At 36.2% G+C, this 18,749-nt stretch overlaps 1 protein-coding gene across 2 annotated transcripts in view; it reads right to left on the bottom strand.

Moving 5' to 3' along the window:
• The window catches only part of LOC109106637 (myoferlin-like), a 29,388-nt gene extending 12,755 nt beyond the window's left edge, over nucleotides 1-16,633 (bottom strand). The window contains exons 1-26 of one of the 2 annotated variants that reach the window (XM_042735095.1): nucleotides 16,498-16,633; nucleotides 16,343-16,398; nucleotides 16,040-16,131; nucleotides 8,187-8,295; nucleotides 7,626-7,698; nucleotides 7,292-7,425; nucleotides 7,066-7,194; nucleotides 6,539-6,601; nucleotides 6,361-6,411; nucleotides 6,224-6,254; nucleotides 6,024-6,139; nucleotides 5,694-5,820; nucleotides 4,324-4,427; nucleotides 4,188-4,256; nucleotides 4,054-4,097; nucleotides 3,646-3,728; nucleotides 3,516-3,551; nucleotides 2,670-2,794; nucleotides 2,449-2,562; nucleotides 2,186-2,363; nucleotides 1,982-2,106; nucleotides 1,738-1,847; nucleotides 1,468-1,660; nucleotides 512-667; nucleotides 303-434; nucleotides 64-227 (exon numbers count right to left, since the gene is read on the bottom strand). In XM_042735095.1, the coding sequence (XP_042591029.1) occupies nucleotides 64-227; nucleotides 303-434; nucleotides 512-667; nucleotides 1,468-1,660; nucleotides 1,738-1,847; nucleotides 1,982-2,106; nucleotides 2,186-2,363; nucleotides 2,449-2,562; nucleotides 2,670-2,794; nucleotides 3,516-3,551; nucleotides 3,646-3,728; nucleotides 4,054-4,097; nucleotides 4,188-4,256; nucleotides 4,324-4,427; nucleotides 5,694-5,820; nucleotides 6,024-6,139; nucleotides 6,224-6,254; nucleotides 6,361-6,411; nucleotides 6,539-6,601; nucleotides 7,066-7,194; nucleotides 7,292-7,425; nucleotides 7,626-7,698; nucleotides 8,187-8,295; nucleotides 16,040-16,131; nucleotides 16,343-16,398; nucleotides 16,498-16,585 (2,702 nt within the window). In that variant the 5' untranslated portion in view covers nucleotides 16,586-16,633. The remainder of the gene's footprint in view (nucleotides 1-63; nucleotides 228-302; nucleotides 435-511; nucleotides 668-1,467; nucleotides 1,661-1,737; nucleotides 1,848-1,981; nucleotides 2,107-2,185; nucleotides 2,364-2,448; nucleotides 2,563-2,669; nucleotides 2,795-3,515; nucleotides 3,552-3,645; nucleotides 3,729-4,053; nucleotides 4,098-4,187; nucleotides 4,257-4,323; nucleotides 4,428-5,693; nucleotides 5,821-6,023; nucleotides 6,140-6,223; nucleotides 6,255-6,360; nucleotides 6,412-6,538; nucleotides 6,602-7,065; nucleotides 7,195-7,291; nucleotides 7,426-7,625; nucleotides 7,699-8,186; nucleotides 8,296-16,039; nucleotides 16,132-16,342; nucleotides 16,399-16,497) is intronic. The other variant, XM_042735096.1, reaches the window with a different exon arrangement.
• Nucleotides 16,634-18,749: the final 2,116 nt, after the last annotated feature.

Here is an 18,749-nt window from a genome sequence, read left to right as displayed (position 1 = left end):
ATGATGCTTGGAAATGTGTCAACTATTTCCAAATGTTTGTGTTGAGGGTAGCGAACAACTCACGTTTTCTCTGGATCAACACCCCAGTCACCTTCCCACTCCCAGCCAACCGGGGGCAAAAAATACTCCTGCTTCAGCTTCACTTTGCCTGTGACATCAGAAAACTTGCTACGATTCAGCAGACTGGTGGTGCCCCATTTCCCTAGAACCTGAGACTGGTTCTCGTACTGTGAGAGACAATGGTTTAAAATTAGCTCCTAACTCTAGACTGCTTCTCTCCAGACTTAAAAAACAATATTTACCAATTCTGCAAATACACTGAAAATTCCCTCTGCATAATGATTGAACTTCTTCTCTTCTGTTGCCAGCCCAAGCCACATGTTCACACGTAACTGGACGGGAATTTTCAAACCTTTTTTGTTGTCCATGGGATACTGTTGGGAAACAGGAATCATGGGTTACTTTCCATGAAGCAAAGTTTAAACATGTTTTATGACATATGTTTAAATACCTTCATAAAGACAGTCTGGGTCTTCCCGCAGTATTGACCACATGCCTGCTCACTGTAGGATGAATAGAGCACTTTATGGGCTGGGATGCGAGTGTATGCTACCCTCTTCTCTCCTCTCAACATCCAGATAATCACATCAGGCATGCTGTTCTGAGGCTTTGAGAAAAGATGCTCCGAGATTAATATTGATACAAATGATTTTTAAGTCAGATTATATTAGTCTAATCCAACAAGAATTAGCTCAAATTCTAATCTAGCCCCAGTCTCTGACCATCAAAAAACATAAGCACTGGTAGAAAACCAGCTCCACATAACTTCCTGAGAAGCCAGTCCATTGCTGTTTACTAGGCACCATAAAGGACCAAATGTGTGCTTTACAGGAAGAAGTACTGAATTGCTTTTAGTTTTTCAGGTTTGTGGCATCATAAAAGTGATATCTAAAATAATCAGTACATTTTACTTTTTAGATGATTTCCACAGATTTCCAATAATTTCTTCTGCTTGTAGCCTTATAGTGCTATGCAGTTACTGGAGTATTTTCTTTGAACTGGTCTAATATCGTCATAAGTCTGATCAAGATGGTAATTGTTTCTCATGTGGACGTCTGTAAAAATAAGTTTACATGGCACATCAGTGATAAAATTCATAGATCTGGATGCCGATTTATTCACAGTGGATCCTACGAACCCGGGAACGTGCTGCTCACATGGCTAGATTGTCTGCTGTAAATAACATTTATTTACCAATTATTCTTATTTTCCTATTATTGTGCAAAATGTATTAAAAAAATTACTTTTATGACAGAAGATCAGTGTCCGAAGATCAGTAAGAAGGTTTAAAAGGATTTTAAGTTAAATGTATTCTTATTCAAAGAGTTATTAAAAAAAAAAAAAAAAAAAAAAAAAAAGTATCCCTACTTGTAGCTCCAATCCTACACAGGATAAAAAAGTAAATACCTCCTCAGCGAGTTCCTTGAGTTTGTCCAGCCAGCCTTCAATGACGCTCAAGCTCTTATTAACATCTGTGGCTTCCTCAAACAAGTGTTTTGCTCCCTTCATGATGTTCTCCAAAGCACTATCCCGTGACATCTTTTGCTGAATATCCAGGGCCGTGAGATTGGGCTTCCCCTCCATGTCAGGAATTCTGAAACTGAGACACAGGAGTTCGTATTAGTTAAAACATGCAAGACAAAAATCCTGATGAATGTTGAGCTAAAATGATATTACCTGCTGATATCTTCCATTAACTGATTGATGAGCTTCAGCCAGATTTCTACTAGCCTTGCATCTGTAGCTTTGGACTGTACTGCAGATTGTAACGCACTCAGGTTTGTTTGCTGCGAAAGGAGGAATCGTATTAACAGGTTTGATGCAGAAAGAATAAATTATATTCACACAAGTTGAGAACCACTGGTGGTTTGTGACGTAAACAGAGAGTGCGTACTGCTAGAAACTTAAAAAATTAACTTACCAAACGGTCAGATATATACAGAAGGATGTTCAGTGAGTCTAACCGGTGACTGATATCCTCCCAAAAGGATGTGACGGAAATCACAGGTTTGGTGTCGGCCCAGGGCAGGTAGTAGTAATTATTACCTGGAAGAACCAAACAAAACTTAACACCACAGATCTCAATAGCTTTATTAGACACCAAATACTTTGAAATGTGCATTACCATCAAATACAGCACAGCTGTATTGTGTGGTCGAAGCCAGAGGTTTGCATGTTAGGTCCATCTTGTTGCCATAGTTGCCAATGCTAACTTCAAACTGAATGGGCTCCCCCGGTTCTTGGATCATAGTTGCACTATGAAACACTGCACACAGACAATACTTCCTTCTGCGCTGGTATTTCTATTCAAAGAAAGGAGCACAAAGCGTAAATAAAGGCATCAAGTGGAAAAACTACTTTGTATGGGAACTCAACAAAGAGCCTCACCTGAACAACTAAGAGATCATCGCTTGGTATTTCTTCCACAAACTTGTCAGGCTTCCCATCAAGTTTAGTGGAGAGTTCAACAAGAATTCTACCTCGGTAAGCCGTCCCTTCACCCTGCAAATATATACAAATCTTTCAGCCTACTTGAAATGCATTTTTGCTGCAAACCAATTCTCAATACTTGGGAATGGAAACTTATCAAATTCATCATCTGCACTTGCCTTGCCTAAATTAAGGTCTTCATATGGGTCAGATAAGACCGAGAACTCTCTCGGGCTGCCGTACAGATTTATATAGCAAGGGCCAAAAGTAGGAAGGAAGCCCATCTCAGAACTCCCAGTCTCTACTGTGAAAAACACAATCAATAAAAATGTTTCTAGTGACATGATAGTAGTTGGATAGATGTTAGAGTGAGTTTTGTTAAAGCATCCCAAATGCAGAGCTCCTTAAATTAGTATTTTGATTAGTATTATAAATTATTTGAAGTGATTTGAAATGTGCATGAAATAAAGTTCATTATTAAACTCCTGCTATGATTTCAAAACAATGAAATTGAATGCCAGCACAATATGATTGTACACAAATGAAATATTTTCACAATAACAAGATATACACTACCGGTCAAGTTTAATGTTTTTAAAATAAGTTTCTTATGGTCACACCAAGACAGCATAAGAGACTGCTTTCAAAAACTATTTTTTTTTTTTTTTAATTATTCCAAACTTTTGACCGGTAATGTATGCGACATGCATAATTATCCCATGCCATTTTATTTAGGTGATCAATGTTATTGTGAATTGCCTTATTTCATTTATTTGTTTGCTTGGTGTGGAATATGATGCATAAAATGGCATAAGTGTTCTGTTCTGTTCTTATGCCATTTTATTTTGGTGATCAATGTTATTGTGGTTAAGTAACTGCAAACCCTTGGGTACCAAATTCTTACAGACCAATAACAATGTGTTTAATGAAACTTCAAAGTACTGCATGTTAACCAGTGTTTTTTTTCTATATCGTGTGTTTGGACACAAGGGATTGCAGATCTAGAATCGGTGCAGATATTCAACCTTTATATGTTGAAAACTCATCTCCTGGATGATCCTCTATCACAAAGAAAACAAACAAAAATGTTCTGAGTTTCACATGACCCTGCATTTAAAAAGTAAAAAGATTGACATGAAAATTATTTGCATATACCTTCAATTTCACCACCAGAGGATGCTATTTTGGTCAGATCCAGATACGTGGTGCCTATGACATCATTCCCACTGAGGCGATCCCTGAAAAAGAGGGGGAGTCAGCTTAAATGTTCCAGTGTGTCACAGAATCAGTCCAGCTAGAGGCCGTCTCAGTCTTTCCACTGTTCCCTGAGCAGCTGTAGTCTGGTTTATGGGGAGGAATGCATTGTGGGAGAGGGTGGAACAGCACTGCTATGACTCATACTGCCTGCCTGTGTCCTCCCAGCTCAAAACACTGACCAAACTTTAACTCCCAGCTCACATTCCAAGACTAATAACACAGGGAATTCTCTCAAAACAGATTTCAAAAGTTTATATCCGCTGTGGCAGATCTTACACAACCATACCACTACGCTTTGATGCTCACCAGTCAAAAACAGTCAGCTTGATTTTTTCACACATGGACGGGAACTGTAAAACAAGAGGCACCAATGAGAAACTTCAAAGGACTAACACATTTATAAAGTGCAGAAACAAATCTTTCCCAATCCAGCCAATTACCTTGACCTGTAGATTGAGCTGTTGGTTCCACTCTGGGTTTGCGTTTTTCTCAATGATTTGTGTACAGAGCTAAAAGACATAATTAGTTAAGACAAGAGTCAGAAGCAGTAAGTGTGTATGTCTTGGTGGGCTGTACCTTTTTGCCAGCAAACCAGGCTTCAACAAATGGATCCACTAGATTTTTCTTGTTTTCTTGACCTCCGAATGCCTCTTTTAAAGTCTGGGTGATGGACTCATCCACTAAAAAAAAAACACTTCTGTCACTTTAAAGTGAAGTTAATTTTTTCACAGACTGGGAAAAGAATCTAGAACAACTTAAATACAACATTTCTAGTAAAAGTTACTTAAATAGTTAACCAAAAAATGTGCTAAAAATGTACTCAGCTAAGCAAGTTTGTTTCTTCATTGGAACAGAATGTATTACATTTATTATTACATCACATGCTCACCAATGGATCCTCTGCAGTGAATGGGTGCCGTCAGAATGAGATTCAAAACAGCTGATAAAAACGTCACAAGTAATCCACATGACTCCAGTCTATCAGTTAGCATCTTGTGAAGCGACAAGCTGTATGTCTATAATATGTTTTTAACGTCAAACCACTGCTTTAAGCTAACATACAAGTCATGTAATCATAATATTGGTTTCTCCAGTGAGAAAGCCATCTCTTCTGAACCAGTGGAGAAATATGTAAAGGTCAAGCACTGTTCACAAGTGAAACAGTTGTAAACAAATGTCAGGGGATTTTGATGCAAGAGGACAACCGGGATAGACTTTTTTTTTTTAACTGGAAGTAGTGTTATTATGGATTATGCTTTGGTAATTTGGCCAGAAGTGATGATTTGAATGTCTCAATTGATGAATTTTTTTCTGTCAAAAACACAGCTTTTCACTTCACAATGTACACTGATGGCCTGGAGTCATGTGGATGACTGTGTTGATTTTATCAGCTGTTTGGACTCTCGTTCTGATGGCACCAGAGGATCCATTGGTGAGCAAGTGATGTAATGCAAACATCATTTTACATCTCTCTAAACTCATATACATCTTGGATTGCCCGAGGGCGAGTAACTTTTCAGTAAATGTTCACTTTGGGAGAACTATTCCTTTAACTTAAATATTTTCAACTACATCTGCTAGTTCAGTTATACTGAACAGTTTCTTGACTTATCCTTTTTAAACAAAAACATACAGTATGATTAAAATGGTCATTAACATAAAATACCAGCTGCCTTCTGATATTTTCAGTCATTAGCATTTTTTTTACATAGAAATTTGAGAATCGGGAAAATGATTTGTGTCTCTCAGCACATGAGCGTTAACAGCCAGAGTGACTCGGCAGGGAATAGTTTTGTGTCAGCTTGTTAATTGCAGGGTTGTGGTGTAGTGAAGTGTTGAGGTGTGAGATTTTGTGGAATTGTGATATACACCAAATCATATGACCCCAAAAAGATTGTCTGCTGTGCTGCTCTGGAAAACATATGGATAAGGAACAACTGTAATACTCTGGGGGATGTCCTCAGCCCGAAACACTTTGAGTTTGAGAGTAACCCATCGAAGAGAGACACCAGCGGGCAGCAGCAAGTTACTCTCCACATCATCTTTGTCATTGTCCTGCTGCTTCCTTTCCACCTGCCAAACAGACATTAACCAGTGGGATCGCTTAATACAGTTTGTATAGCATGTTTTTTTAGTTTCAAAATGAATGACTGGCAGAGAGCAGGGTTTTGTTGTTTAAAAAGTATTTTAAGTGTGTGCTATTGCATACATTTTTTAAAAAAAAAATTAAAATTTGTCAATCTATAGTGTAAAGATGTTATGTTCAGGGGACGCACCGGCGGTTCATCACCCGTTCCCAGCACAAACATGCTAACTTTGAGATAACCCTTCGCTCCTGAGCTCGAGTCATCTGGGTCATTCAGGAGAATCCATTTCTTCATAATACAGTGAGCTAGGATGAAAAAAAAAAAAAAAACCTTTTGTGATCAACTACTGATAAAATGTAATGAATATTTTGTGATTAACAGAAAATTACCTGGTTCATCATAGATGTAACCAATATCAAGCTAGAAAACAAAAGCATTCACAAGTTCATTTTGAATTACAGAGTGGGTCTCATACATAAATAAAAAAAAAAAAAAAAAAAAAGATTTGTGGATTTATCTGAATTACCTTGAATTCACCCATGAGACAGTCTGCTCTGAAAGAATTTGAGTTATACACCTGCAGAAAAGAAGAATAGCATCAGCAGCAGCAACTCATTCATTAATCATTACATTAGATTTCTATTTTTCATTAGATATACGATCATTTAAACATGATTAAAAAAAAGCAACAGCTTCTTTCTTACCCGGAAACTTACAACCTCATCAAACAGTTCAGAGGGCAACATGTTGACATTAAAAAAGAATATCTGTAAAGAGGGATACATATAGTATTCAGTGACAAATAATGAATTTTCAAATAATCAGGCATAGAGTATAACATTTCAACAGCAACAGTTCAAGCTAAAATTTAACTTTTTTGTGTTCCCGCATTCTTCAAAATATCTTCCTCTGGGTTCAGCAGAAGAAACAAACACATAAAGGTTTGGAACAACTTGAGGGTAAGTAAATGATGACAGAATTTTCATTTTTGGGTGAACTAGTTCAGAGAATATAAATCAAAAAAATGTCAATTTATTTTTTCACACAAAGCTTTAGTACTGACTTATTGAAATATAGCTTATCAATAGTGTGGAGGACTTTTTAAAATGTTTTTACAGGCTCACTTTAAATAGTTGTAGCATGGAAAAGTGAGGATGAGTGCATAGTGACAGAATCATTTGATCTACTGAACTATGTGGAACTATTCCATTGAATAGTAAAGATGTTCTACCTCATCAAAGTATGGGTTATTTCCTTTCCGGACCCTAGTCCTGTGTGTCTCTCTACACACATGCACTTTGACCACAGGTTTGATGTTATTTCCAGGCAACTGACGTCCCTCAATCACCCGCACACGGATCTTTGACAGAAATGGCATTTTAAAATGACTCATAAGCATAAAGAGTCAGCATTTCAAATAGAAACCTTTATTTAATGACTACAGGACAATCCCGTACCTGAAAGTCTTGAGGTTTATTAGCCAAACTATAGGGTTTTCTGATCCTAGACCAAATTTTCTTGCCGGGCTCACCAGGAGATGTGACTGCGCCATGTCCCTCACCGTCAGTGACATCGCCCTCTTCACCCCCCGCTGATCAAACAAAAAGTAATACATAATGCAGAACATCACGGGTTAGTCAGACATAACCAATATGGCAAACATGCAATTAAAGCCAAAATCTTTTTACAAAATAAGCTTCACAGACCATGAAGTATGTCATCTGTGTAACACTCCTTTGCGAGATCAAATGGAAAAACATTAAAGCACATTTAGCTAAACTGTGTTCACACCATCTTGTTGATCCTGTGGGTTTGTCACAGCACCGGCAGGTGGCTCGTAGCCAATCGTCATGCTGATGGTTGCCTGCAAAAGGATCCAGCAAATTATTTCATAATAATGTCTACATAAATTATTTATTTTATAATAATTTATTAATGAATTTTTCTAATGTGGAGATATTGACAGTGATGCTATCAATACAAAGCTCATCACCAAATTAGGTGATCAGATTTTTTTTTTTTTTTTTTTTTTGATGACAATGTTTCTCAGGTATATATGTGATGACTAAATTAAAATTAAACAGTCAATTAAGCCTGTAAGGTCTGCTGTGCAATAAACAGTATCAATTGCTTTAAATAAAGCTGACAAAATGACTGATGAGTATTTTTACAAACTGGAAAAAGCATTTAATAAAAGAGCATGCAAATGACTTTAATTTTGTGTAAATGAGTTCTGCAAGCGCAGATTACAAGTGTACCTGATTATAACAAAATGTTTCAAAAATAACAAAATATACATTAAATATATTTTCTTTTGTGCGTCTTAAAAAGATAAAAAGAAAAAACACCCACTCCTATACTCTTGCCATTTTCGTCCATTAGAGCCAAGTTTTTCACCGGGAGAGACTTAACTTGGCTACTGGCAAGGTCTTTTAAAGAGACCTTTGCAGAGCCAATCAACCTAAAAAAATAAAATAAAAAAATGCATATAATTAAAACAAAGTTCTGTGGAAAAATCAAGCAGGCTAACTGTACCACGTTTCAGTAAAATATCACAGATCTGTCTCATATAATGTTTCATATGCTGCTGTGTGAACTTTTCATTTGCATTTAAAAACAGTCAGGGAAAAATGTCTGACCCTATTTATTTTCATAATTCATGTTCCTGGTCTTATTGTTAATCATATTAATCAAACTATTATTTAAAAAAAAAAAAAAGCTGCGTTCATGAAACAAGAAACATATTCATAAAACCATTAACTTTTTTAAAAAAGTCTTAAAATTCTGCTGACAATAAAAAATTTAAGGCAAATGTTTAATTCAATGCAAAAAATTACATAAATAGATTTTTATTTTAATAGTTAGGTTAAGGTTAGGAAGGTACTGTCAAAAGATGGAAATAATAAAGTGTACAGACAAATAATTGTTTTTAGAAAATAGAATATAGATCAAATCAGAAAGTTTGGTCTGTGTAAGTGCTACTGAATTAGAGATTTCTGGCTCTGTGGAAAATGCATTTTGAGAAAACAGGTTTTAAAGATATGTATTGTAATAGAAATCTACTGAGGTAAATAGATAAAGTGCAATAAAGTGGTTTGGATGTTTTCTTCACATTGCGTAAAGCCAAACAGCCCAAAATCTCAAAATGTATCAGTGCATGAAAAGCAAATGTTTTGACCTGTAGTGTTCATTTACGCAAGAATTGTTTAATGAAGAATTTACACCTAAATTCATTTTGCCTTGTACCTTGTAGTAATTTACTGTATTTAATTCCATGCAGCATTCATGTTATTGGTTTTCAAAAAAAAAAAGTTACAAATACATTTGCTCTGTTTGTGTTTCTTGACATTTCATTTTAAGAGCTCTTAAATAAGAACTCTTAAAGGGATAGTTCACAAAAAATAAAATAAAATTCTGTCATTTACTCACCCACAAATTCTTCCAAATCTGTATAAATTTGACTTGAAGCCATTGATTGCATACAGAGGTAGAAAGTAATGAATTACATTTACCCGCGTTACTGTAATTGAGTAGCGTTTTTGTGTACTTCTACTTTTCAAGTAATTTTTAAAATCTGTAATTTTACTTTTACTTAAGTATATTTTGTTTGAAGTATTGTACTTCGCTACATTTTAAAATGCATTAATTACTGGCCATATTTATGCTCTATTATGCAGTGTAGCCTAAGCTGTATTTGCCTAGGGAGACCAAACTAGCAGTTTATAAAATCTCGACATCAACCCTTGGCAAGCATGTAGAGGTAAGGTTAAAGGGATACTCCACCCCAAAATGAAAATTTTGTCATGAATCACTTACCCCCATGTCGTTCCAAACCTGTAAAAGCTTTGTTCATCTTCAGAACACAATTTAAGATATTTTGGATTAAAACCGGGAGGCCTGTGACTGTACCATAGACTGCCAAGTAAATAACAGTGTCAAGGTCCATAAAAGGTATGAAAGTCATCGTCAGAATACTCCATCTGCCATCAGACGTGCAATCTGAAGTGACGGGAACAATTTTTGTAAGCATAGAAAACAAAAATAACGACTTTATTCAACAATTCCTTTGTCAACAGTCTCTTCTGTCTCTCTCCACATCACTGTAGGCCAGTGGTCTCCAACCCTGCTCCTGGAGAGCTACCGTCCTACAGATTTCAGCTCCAACCCCAATCAAACACACCTGAACCAGCTAATCAAGGTGTTCAGGGTAACTTGATAATTACAGACAGGTGTGTTGGAGCAGGGTTGGAACTGAAGTCTGCAGGACCGTAGCTCTCCAGGAGCAGGGTTGGAGATCCCTGCCGTAGGCTGTGTATGCTCTTCTGTATCACCCGCGCCACAAGGATGCATTGTTTTCTTTTAAATCGAAGCTAAATACATGCAGAAACAGCGCATCCTTGTGGCCCAGATGATACAGAAGCGCATACGCAGCATACGGTGATATGGAGAGACACAGAGGAGACCGTTGACAAAGGAATTGTTGAAAATTTTTCATTTTGGGGTGGAGTATCCCTTTAATACTTGCATTGTTGCAATGGTGGTTAAAATGCAGCTTTGACAGTTTAGTCATTGTAATTGTTGTTTTAACGATGTGCGATTTGACATTATCAGTATTTTGCCAAAAACCAAACAAAACACTCCCACAGAGTGCCGTGAAGTCTAGTAGTTTAGACTAGTGCATGCACACGCGCATTTAAACTGCGTTCTTTCTCTGCCTGATTCAGTCTGTTAAAATGCATTTAATATGATCACAAAACTGAAGAGATAGGGGCAGAAAATTTATATATTTATATAATTTCATATAGTAAATCAGTATCACACGAAGAGTGGGTTTTTTCTTCCAAAAATCAGCATGATTACATAGATTTTTTTTTTTACAACAGTTCATTAAACAAGAAGTTAATTAAAAGCCTTGCGGTTTAGACACCAAACACAGCCACCATAGCACAGTTTTGTGTCTCTGAGGAATGACGGTGTTTTGTTCCTGAATGAATCAACCGTTTAAATGATTCAGGTCCTCGCAATGACTCACTTATTAACAGTGACTTGCTGACACCTACTGGCGATTTTAATTTCACATTTAATGTATGATTTTAATATTTTTTATAATTTCAAATGAGTACTCAACATTTTATGTCATATATATCAAAACATTATTTTTGCATGTGTGACTGCAAGTTAAATGCATTCATGTCCTGCATTAAACAGTGTGTAAATACATCTAAATGCCACTTCAGATGCAGCTTCTCTGTATTGAAAAGATGAATTTTGTTGATACTGGATTTAATTTGCCTGGTAACAGCCCAAATGTCTTATTATTATAAATAACTGATTCCTTCAGCTGGTTTGAGATTAAAAGGCCTATCCCAGAGGTGACAAACTCAGTTCCTGGAGAGCCACAGCCCTGCAGAGTTAAGTTCCAACCCTGCTCCAACACACCTACCTTGTACTTTTCAAATAAGCCTACATGATTAGATTAGCTGGATCAGATGTGTTTATTTAGGGTTATATCTAAACTGTGGATTACTATGGCCCTCCAGGAACTGAGTTTGACACCCTTGGTCCTATTTTTGCCTCCCTCCCACTGTTAAAATGTAACTAATTTTTACTCTGAGTAAATTAAATGAGCTACTTTTTACTTTTACTTGAGTAGATTTTTAGACTGGTACTTTTACTTGTACTTAAGTAAAATTTAATTCTTGTAATGGTACTTTTACTTGAGTAGAATATTTTCGTACTCTTTCCAGATATTAGCCTTTGAGTTAATTGTTATTTTTTACTGTTTGGTTTGAATTATTTTTTATTTTTTCTTCTTTTTTTTTAAGTAGAAGACAAGAAATTCATAAAGCAACAAGTGAAGGATGAGTAAATGGTGACAATTTTTATTTTTACATTTAGTTATTTTGCAGATGCTTTTATCCAATGCGACTTACAACTGGGGGATACATAAAGCGATTATTCTTAAAGAGGCAAACAGACACAGGAAGTGCTTGTAATACCAAGTTTTAGGCATTGTTCAAATATGTACAAGCTAGAAGGAGAAGGAATAAATAAAGAAGTCAAGTTGCTTTGAAAGAGATGAGTTTTCAGCTGTCGCTTGAAAATTGTCAGGAAATCAGCATTCCGGATAGGGGTGGGAAAATCATTCCACCAGCCAGGAATGGTGAACGAGAAGGTTCTGGAAAGTGAGTTTGAGCCTCTCTGTGATGGTACCACGAGGTGTCACTCACTAGCGTGGACTATCCCTTTAACTTTCAAAGCAAAGGCTTTTTTCAGGAAACCAACTTAAACCAACATTTCCTCTGAGATATTCAAATTACAATGAAGCCAAAGTAGAATGAACGAGAAATCTGATGAAATATTCCTCACAAAAACCTTATCAAAGCAAAAAATTATCAAAGCATCCCATGACAATAAAAACAACATTTGCATTGCGCAAAAGTTTCAAACAAACATGCCAAGGCAAATATATAAAGCAAAGGTAACCACACCTTCCAACATTTCGCCTCATTCCATTTCCTTTATGGAATGTTACTTTTGAGATCCTTAACCTGAGGTGATTCCAAGTATGATTAATATTTACTAACCTCTCGGTAACAGGTATTCTTTAAACATCTCAGCCTCCATGTACTTTAGCACACACACCAATTTATCTCACAGGGAATTAAACTCTAAATGTGCTGTTCGCTACAATTCTGGCCTTACGGGAAGCAGTTGTTGGATTAGATCAGTGACGTGATGATCTTAATTTGCCAGATTCTCAAACAGAATTGATTTGTAATGCAACAAAGCTACTTTTGTTCCAAAATAAATATGCCCACAACATTTTGCCATGTCCCTTGCTGGATCAACATCCAGGGGCTACATTTTTAGACAGTCATGACCTATGTCATTAACTAACTATTTTATTAAAATAAAGACAAAATCAAATAAAATACAAATATTAGATGACGAACCTTGGCAATTTACTAAAATTACTAAATGGAAATAAATAAAATCTAAACTAAACTTGAACTAAAACTGATATTAAAATAAGTTAAACCTAGATAGTAATATAAAAATAAAAAATTACAAATGCTCATAATACAATTAAAATTAAAAATTGAAAATTCTAAAATATTAATAAAAATTATAATAGCATATAAATAATGCCAAAACAATGGCATCTATCAGGTTTGTAAGAGGATAAGGATTATTAGATATATGCTGCTCAAAATTTTGTGATTTCATCCAGAAAGAAATTTGCTAGACCGCCCTTTCAGAGTCCGTAAACGCTAACACAGGAAGGCACTTTAAATCCCACTCATATAGACGAAAATTTAGCAATCTCTGCATTTTTTTTACTCTAATTACCCCATATTAACTACTTACATGCTTTTGTATAACAACATAACTAGTGCACTTTCAACACAGCAACAGCGGTAAACAGTAACAATCAGTATAATGGTGTTTATTAAAGGGTTAGTTCACCCAAAAATGAAAATGGGCTTGTGCTTTACTCACCCTTGAAGCATCCTAAGTGTATATGATTTTCTTCTTTCAGACGAATCCAGTCGGAGTTATATTAAAAATTGTCCTGGTTATTCCATAGTTGCGTGATAAGTGACGAACGCGGAGAGAGAACAAAAAAATGCCGGTCACGAATTAGAAGTACAAACCGAAGATTTGCAAAGAAAATTGTAGGAGGATTTCGATATAAACCAAGAGGAGACTGGTTTTCCTTTGCTAAAGTAAGGAAAGTTTGCTTCCTTTGCTCCTATAAACAAACTCGCGAGACTAGCATATCTCAGAGGGGCGCTCTGTGCATACGTGCTGTGTCATCCGCGAGAACGCCTTCCGCGTACGACAGATACCGGAAGTGTGAGAAAAGTGTTTACACCGTCTAAAATATGGATATTTTTCTTACAAAAACACATGGATTCGCTACAGGAGGCCTTTATTCACCCACTCGGATCCATTTTATTATAGATGTGCACGCTTTATTTGACGACTTGTGGACTGTTCAACTGCAACACCCGCTGACTGCAATGCTAGAGCCTGGAATAACCAGGACAATTTTTTTATAACACCTGAAAGAAGTTCAAGAATGAAGTGATTCATCTGAAAGAAGAAAGTCATACACACCTAGGATGCTTCGAGGGCAAGTAAAACACAGGCTAATTTTCATTTTTGGGTGAATTAACCCTTTAAGAGATAAGAAACTGTCACAGCACAAACTATTTGCTTTTACATCTCATATGTAATAATGGTTCTTTTACTGTAGTAACCAAGGTATAGTTATCAGAAAAATAAAATGGAGTGAGATCCTTAAAAACAATTTTTTACTTGGGTTAAAAGCATCTCAATATCATGCAATATCGTGCAATTTCACAATATCTCAATATCATAGTGCAATTTTGCAGTCTATCAAAACATCACAACCACTGATAATATACTGAATAATAATTGCCAGCAAATGACAACACATTTGCTGGTAGCCATTGACTTCCATAATATGGGGGAAATACCATTGAAGTCAATGGCTACCAGCAACTGTCTGGTTACCAACATTTTTCAAAATATCTTCTCGTGTTCAGCAGAAGAAACTCGTACAGGTTTGGAACAACTTGAGGGTGAGTAAAACATGACAATTTTCATTTCAACTATCTTTTGGGTGAATTATGAACTACCCTTAAGTATAACATCTGACTATATTCTGTTATGGACGTGTTATCGCACATAATGTAACTATTCATATCAGGAATGACTACATTAACTGAATAAAGTATTTAACATAAGTAGTAAGAAGGAGTGATTTTATATGCTTAGAAAAATATCCTTCAGAAACATTTTTTGCAGACCCTAAAACAGCCATGTGACATCAACAAGACAATATGCATCATGTAATTGCATGAATGTAAATTTCAGCAGGAGTTATGTGCCTCTTTGTGTTTGCCATTGGATTTCATTCAATGCTGTTCTCACAGGAAAAAAAATCTGGAATAACTGACATTGCATGAAATTTATGGCCCAACATGGTAATAAAGCCCTCTAAGACCCCTCTGTTTCATCAAATTGATGTCTTTATGCAAGAACTGCTTTTCAGACTCGTGGCATTGTAGAGCAGGTCTGAACACGACTGTGAGGGTGTGTGAGCTGCAGGGTATTACAGTGTCGAACCAAGATTAACATGGTTTACTATTACCCTTAAAATCCATCAAGACAAATGTGAATCAATTAATCAGTCAACAGTGTTGCCAATTTGGGGATTTTGTCACCAAATTTAGCTACTTTCTCATTGTAGCTGCAACTTTTTTTTTTTTTTTTTTTGCAACAATGAGCTATTTTAGCTATACTTACGATTTTTTTATTTTTTTTTTGGACACGATTTTTTGATTTTTTATTTTTGCTCTCAATGATGAAACATGTTTGCTCTCAATCATGCCAATGAGTCTGCACAGTGAACACACCAGTTTTCATTGATTACATGAGGGCACCAACTACTCAACGCATGAACATCTTGTTTTAACCACGGACACAAAAGTTATACCACAATTCATGCACAGTCATGTCAACAAGATACTGAGAGACACAGTGCATCATCGTACCATGTGTGCTGGGATGCAGTATTTTGCACTTACTTTGTAGTAATAGAGTGTGTTGACTGAAATAAGTTTGTATGAATACAGTTTTTGCTTTTGGAGAATCTTAATATCTCTTATCTGTTGTATTTGAGCAGGACAGGGATGCACTTCGGTGACAAAACAAATTCCCAACAAATTCCATAATTTCCAACATGTTTATATATATATATACACACACATATACACACACAGTATATATACTTTCCTTCCTATATATACACTTTACTTTGTTTTCATATTTAGCGACTTTTTGTGAAAAATGGAGACTTTTGAGGGTGGTTCTAGAGATTTTCAGAGGGAGGGGTTTTGCAACACTGTGAGTCAATCAACTAAGGGTATGAACTGATGCTAAACTGTATTGAATTCTGTCTGCATTTAAATAAACTGCAAAAGTCACTTTTGGTAAGAATGCACCTCTTAAATACAAGAGGTCAAACCTTTTAAATCATGCCCTAAACTTCTCTAGTCACACAGCTTGTATTTGATTAGGGAGGGAGCAAAAGTTCAACATCACACTGTTTGTCTTACACTGGTTGTTAATATTGAGTATGTGACTCAAATGAGCATTTGAAAAACACTTACTTGTCTTTGCCAAGAGTTTCGTAGTCTTTCACAATCACATCAATGTAGGAGGAATAATCAAGAGGAACACCTTTTAAATCAAACTCAAGCGCCTAAAGGGGAAAACAGCATTCAACACTTAAACTCTCACAGACGCTGAAGAAATGCGCTATGGAAAAGATTAATAGACCTATGCAAAAAGTCATATGCTCGGTTAATTATAATCTTATTAAATAAACTGTATGTACATTCGCAGTTGGCATACACAGCGAACCTTTTTCCATTCATCTGTAATTAGCGTTCAAGTGTAAAAACTCAACAGACCTCATTCCACACTGGGTTCAAGTCACTGCTAACGTGCTTGGTTTTCTTCTTTTCGTCTAAAATGATTAGAAACCCACCAGATTAACAAAATTAATAGTCGTTGCCGTTAGTCTGCGGTCTAATGGCTAAATAGGAAACACATGACGAGTTCTTACCTTTAAATACCACAGATGCGAAGGGGTCTGGACTGCCCAATTTCTTTTTGGGCAGACCCGCCGCAAACTCGACTGCCACGCGCAACATGACAAAAAAAAATTAAATTTAGTGCACTTCCATAGTGATGTGTGTCTGTATGTGAAACCGTATGGTCACTGCAGTGCCCTCATCCATTTGGGAGAGTTTGTGAAGGGCGTGTACTTCAGAGACACAATGTGGCAGACTGCCTACCTGTTCACTTGTATTTGCGGATGTGATTCTCACAGTATTTGTTTTAAATGTTACATTTAAACAAAACATTTGATTTATCGTTTATTATATTATTTGAGATTACCGGTATTCCTTGCATGCTGAGCCAAATGCACAAAGTCACTGATCACATTTTAAAGTTTAAGAGCTGAGGCACAAGCGCCACCTAGCGGCGCGTCGCGCGAATCACACAGACACGCAGAGTCGAACAAATAAAGGCATGTTGTAAAGGATTTAAGGGTGTAGTCTGTGATGATGCTTTAACTATTGGACATCATTCTTCAGAGAGTGTGAGTTGAGAATCCGCACTCTTTGGGAGCAATGTTGCCTTTGCCAACTAAGTTTCAGAGAAAATTGCTAAAGGAAGGTCTATTTGTTGCTAAAAGTTGCTAAATGACGTTATGATGTCATTGCGTAATCAGAATCAGAATCAGAAAGAGCTTTATTGCCAAGTATGCTTGCGCATACAAAGAATTTGTTTTAGTGACATAAGCTTCCAGTACACAGAGACAACAACACAGTCAAAAAAAAAAAAAAAAAAAACCCTTGCAAATACATAAGTGTATAAACAATCGTGCTATAAAGGATAATGGAATAGGATTGAGTAAGGTGCAGGGATGTACTAGGATGGAGGGGTAACAAATAAATATAAGGATATTGCACATTTTTATTGCTTAAGTGGGGAACATTTAACTGTTCATGAGGTAGATTGCCTGGGGTAAGAAACTGTTCTTGTGCCTGACTGTCCTGGTATTTGCGGCTCTGAAGCACCAGCCAGATGGCAAAAGTTCAAAAGGGGGGTAACTTGGATGTGGCCAATCCAGAGTGATTTTCTGAGCCCTTTTCCTCACTCTGGATGTATACAGTTCTTGAAGGGTGGGCAGGGGAGCACCAATAATCCTTTCAGCAGTCCGAACCCTTCTCTGTAGTCTTCTGATGTCTGATTTTGCATCACGATGCAAAATTCTCACATCAAATCTCAGCAAAAAAAATATTTTATGTATGTTAATTTAGATATGTTTGTAAAATGATATGCGTAATATAATATAAAAATATAAATAAATGTATTTTTAAATACATTTGAACAAATCATTCTTGCTTGGTTGGAACAGTCAGCAGCTACGCTAATTGTCTCTATCTGTTTGTTTCTCTGTTTCTGGTAACTAGGATTTACACAAGCTTCAGTCTGGATCCAGAACACCTGAGAAGAGATGATGCCAACCCTGAAACAACATAAACTACCAAATGTTGCTACAAGTTTGATTTTCACATCTATAGTCATTGCTGTTAAAAGTGTTCGTCATCTGTTTGATTATGTCATTAACTGAATTTTACCGTACATTTCTGCCATATGTACATCAATTTGACATAGTCACCACTGACAAGCTACTACTAAATATATTGTAGAAACTTTATTTTCTGTAAAGCTGCCTTGCAACGATTTGTATCGTGAAAAGCGCTATACAAATAAACTTGAATTGAACTGAATTAATTGTAATAATCCAGTGAGATTTTTGTCTGACAGCAGCCAGTGTCTGGAATGACATGAAGAAACAGAACAAACCGAGACAGACTAAATCTATAATAAAACTGAGACAGACTAAAATAATGTCATAAATAGAGTTTCTTTATCAATTAATTTCTATTAACTAAATTAAATCAACATTTGGTGTTTAAAGCAGTATTTGGGACTTTCACATAGTTTTTCAGGTAGCTTTGCAGGTAGGTCTCTTGAAGCATCTTGGAAACGTTGCCACAGTTCTTCTGGATTTAGTCTGTCTCAGTTTCTTCATGTCATTCCAGACAGACTGGATGATGATCAGATCAGATTTCGGTAGCACTGGCTGTTGTCAGACTCCTTGTGCCAACAAAAGTCTCACTGGATTATTACAATTAATGGCAAAATCAGTGTTTAGAAATCTAAACTGATATTTCGTACCGACACACTACAGCAATACATAAGAAATGACTGGCTTAAAACCATTTTTTAGCTGGTGGAAAA

This window comes from Cyprinus carpio, chromosome B12 (assembly GCF_018340385.1).
Source record: "Cyprinus carpio isolate SPL01 chromosome B12, ASM1834038v1, whole genome shotgun sequence".
NCBI classification, from domain to species: Eukaryota; Metazoa; Chordata; class Actinopteri; order Cypriniformes; family Cyprinidae; genus Cyprinus; species Cyprinus carpio.
Note: the sequence above shows the minus strand (reverse complement) of the source record. Positions and strands in the feature narration are given on the sequence as shown.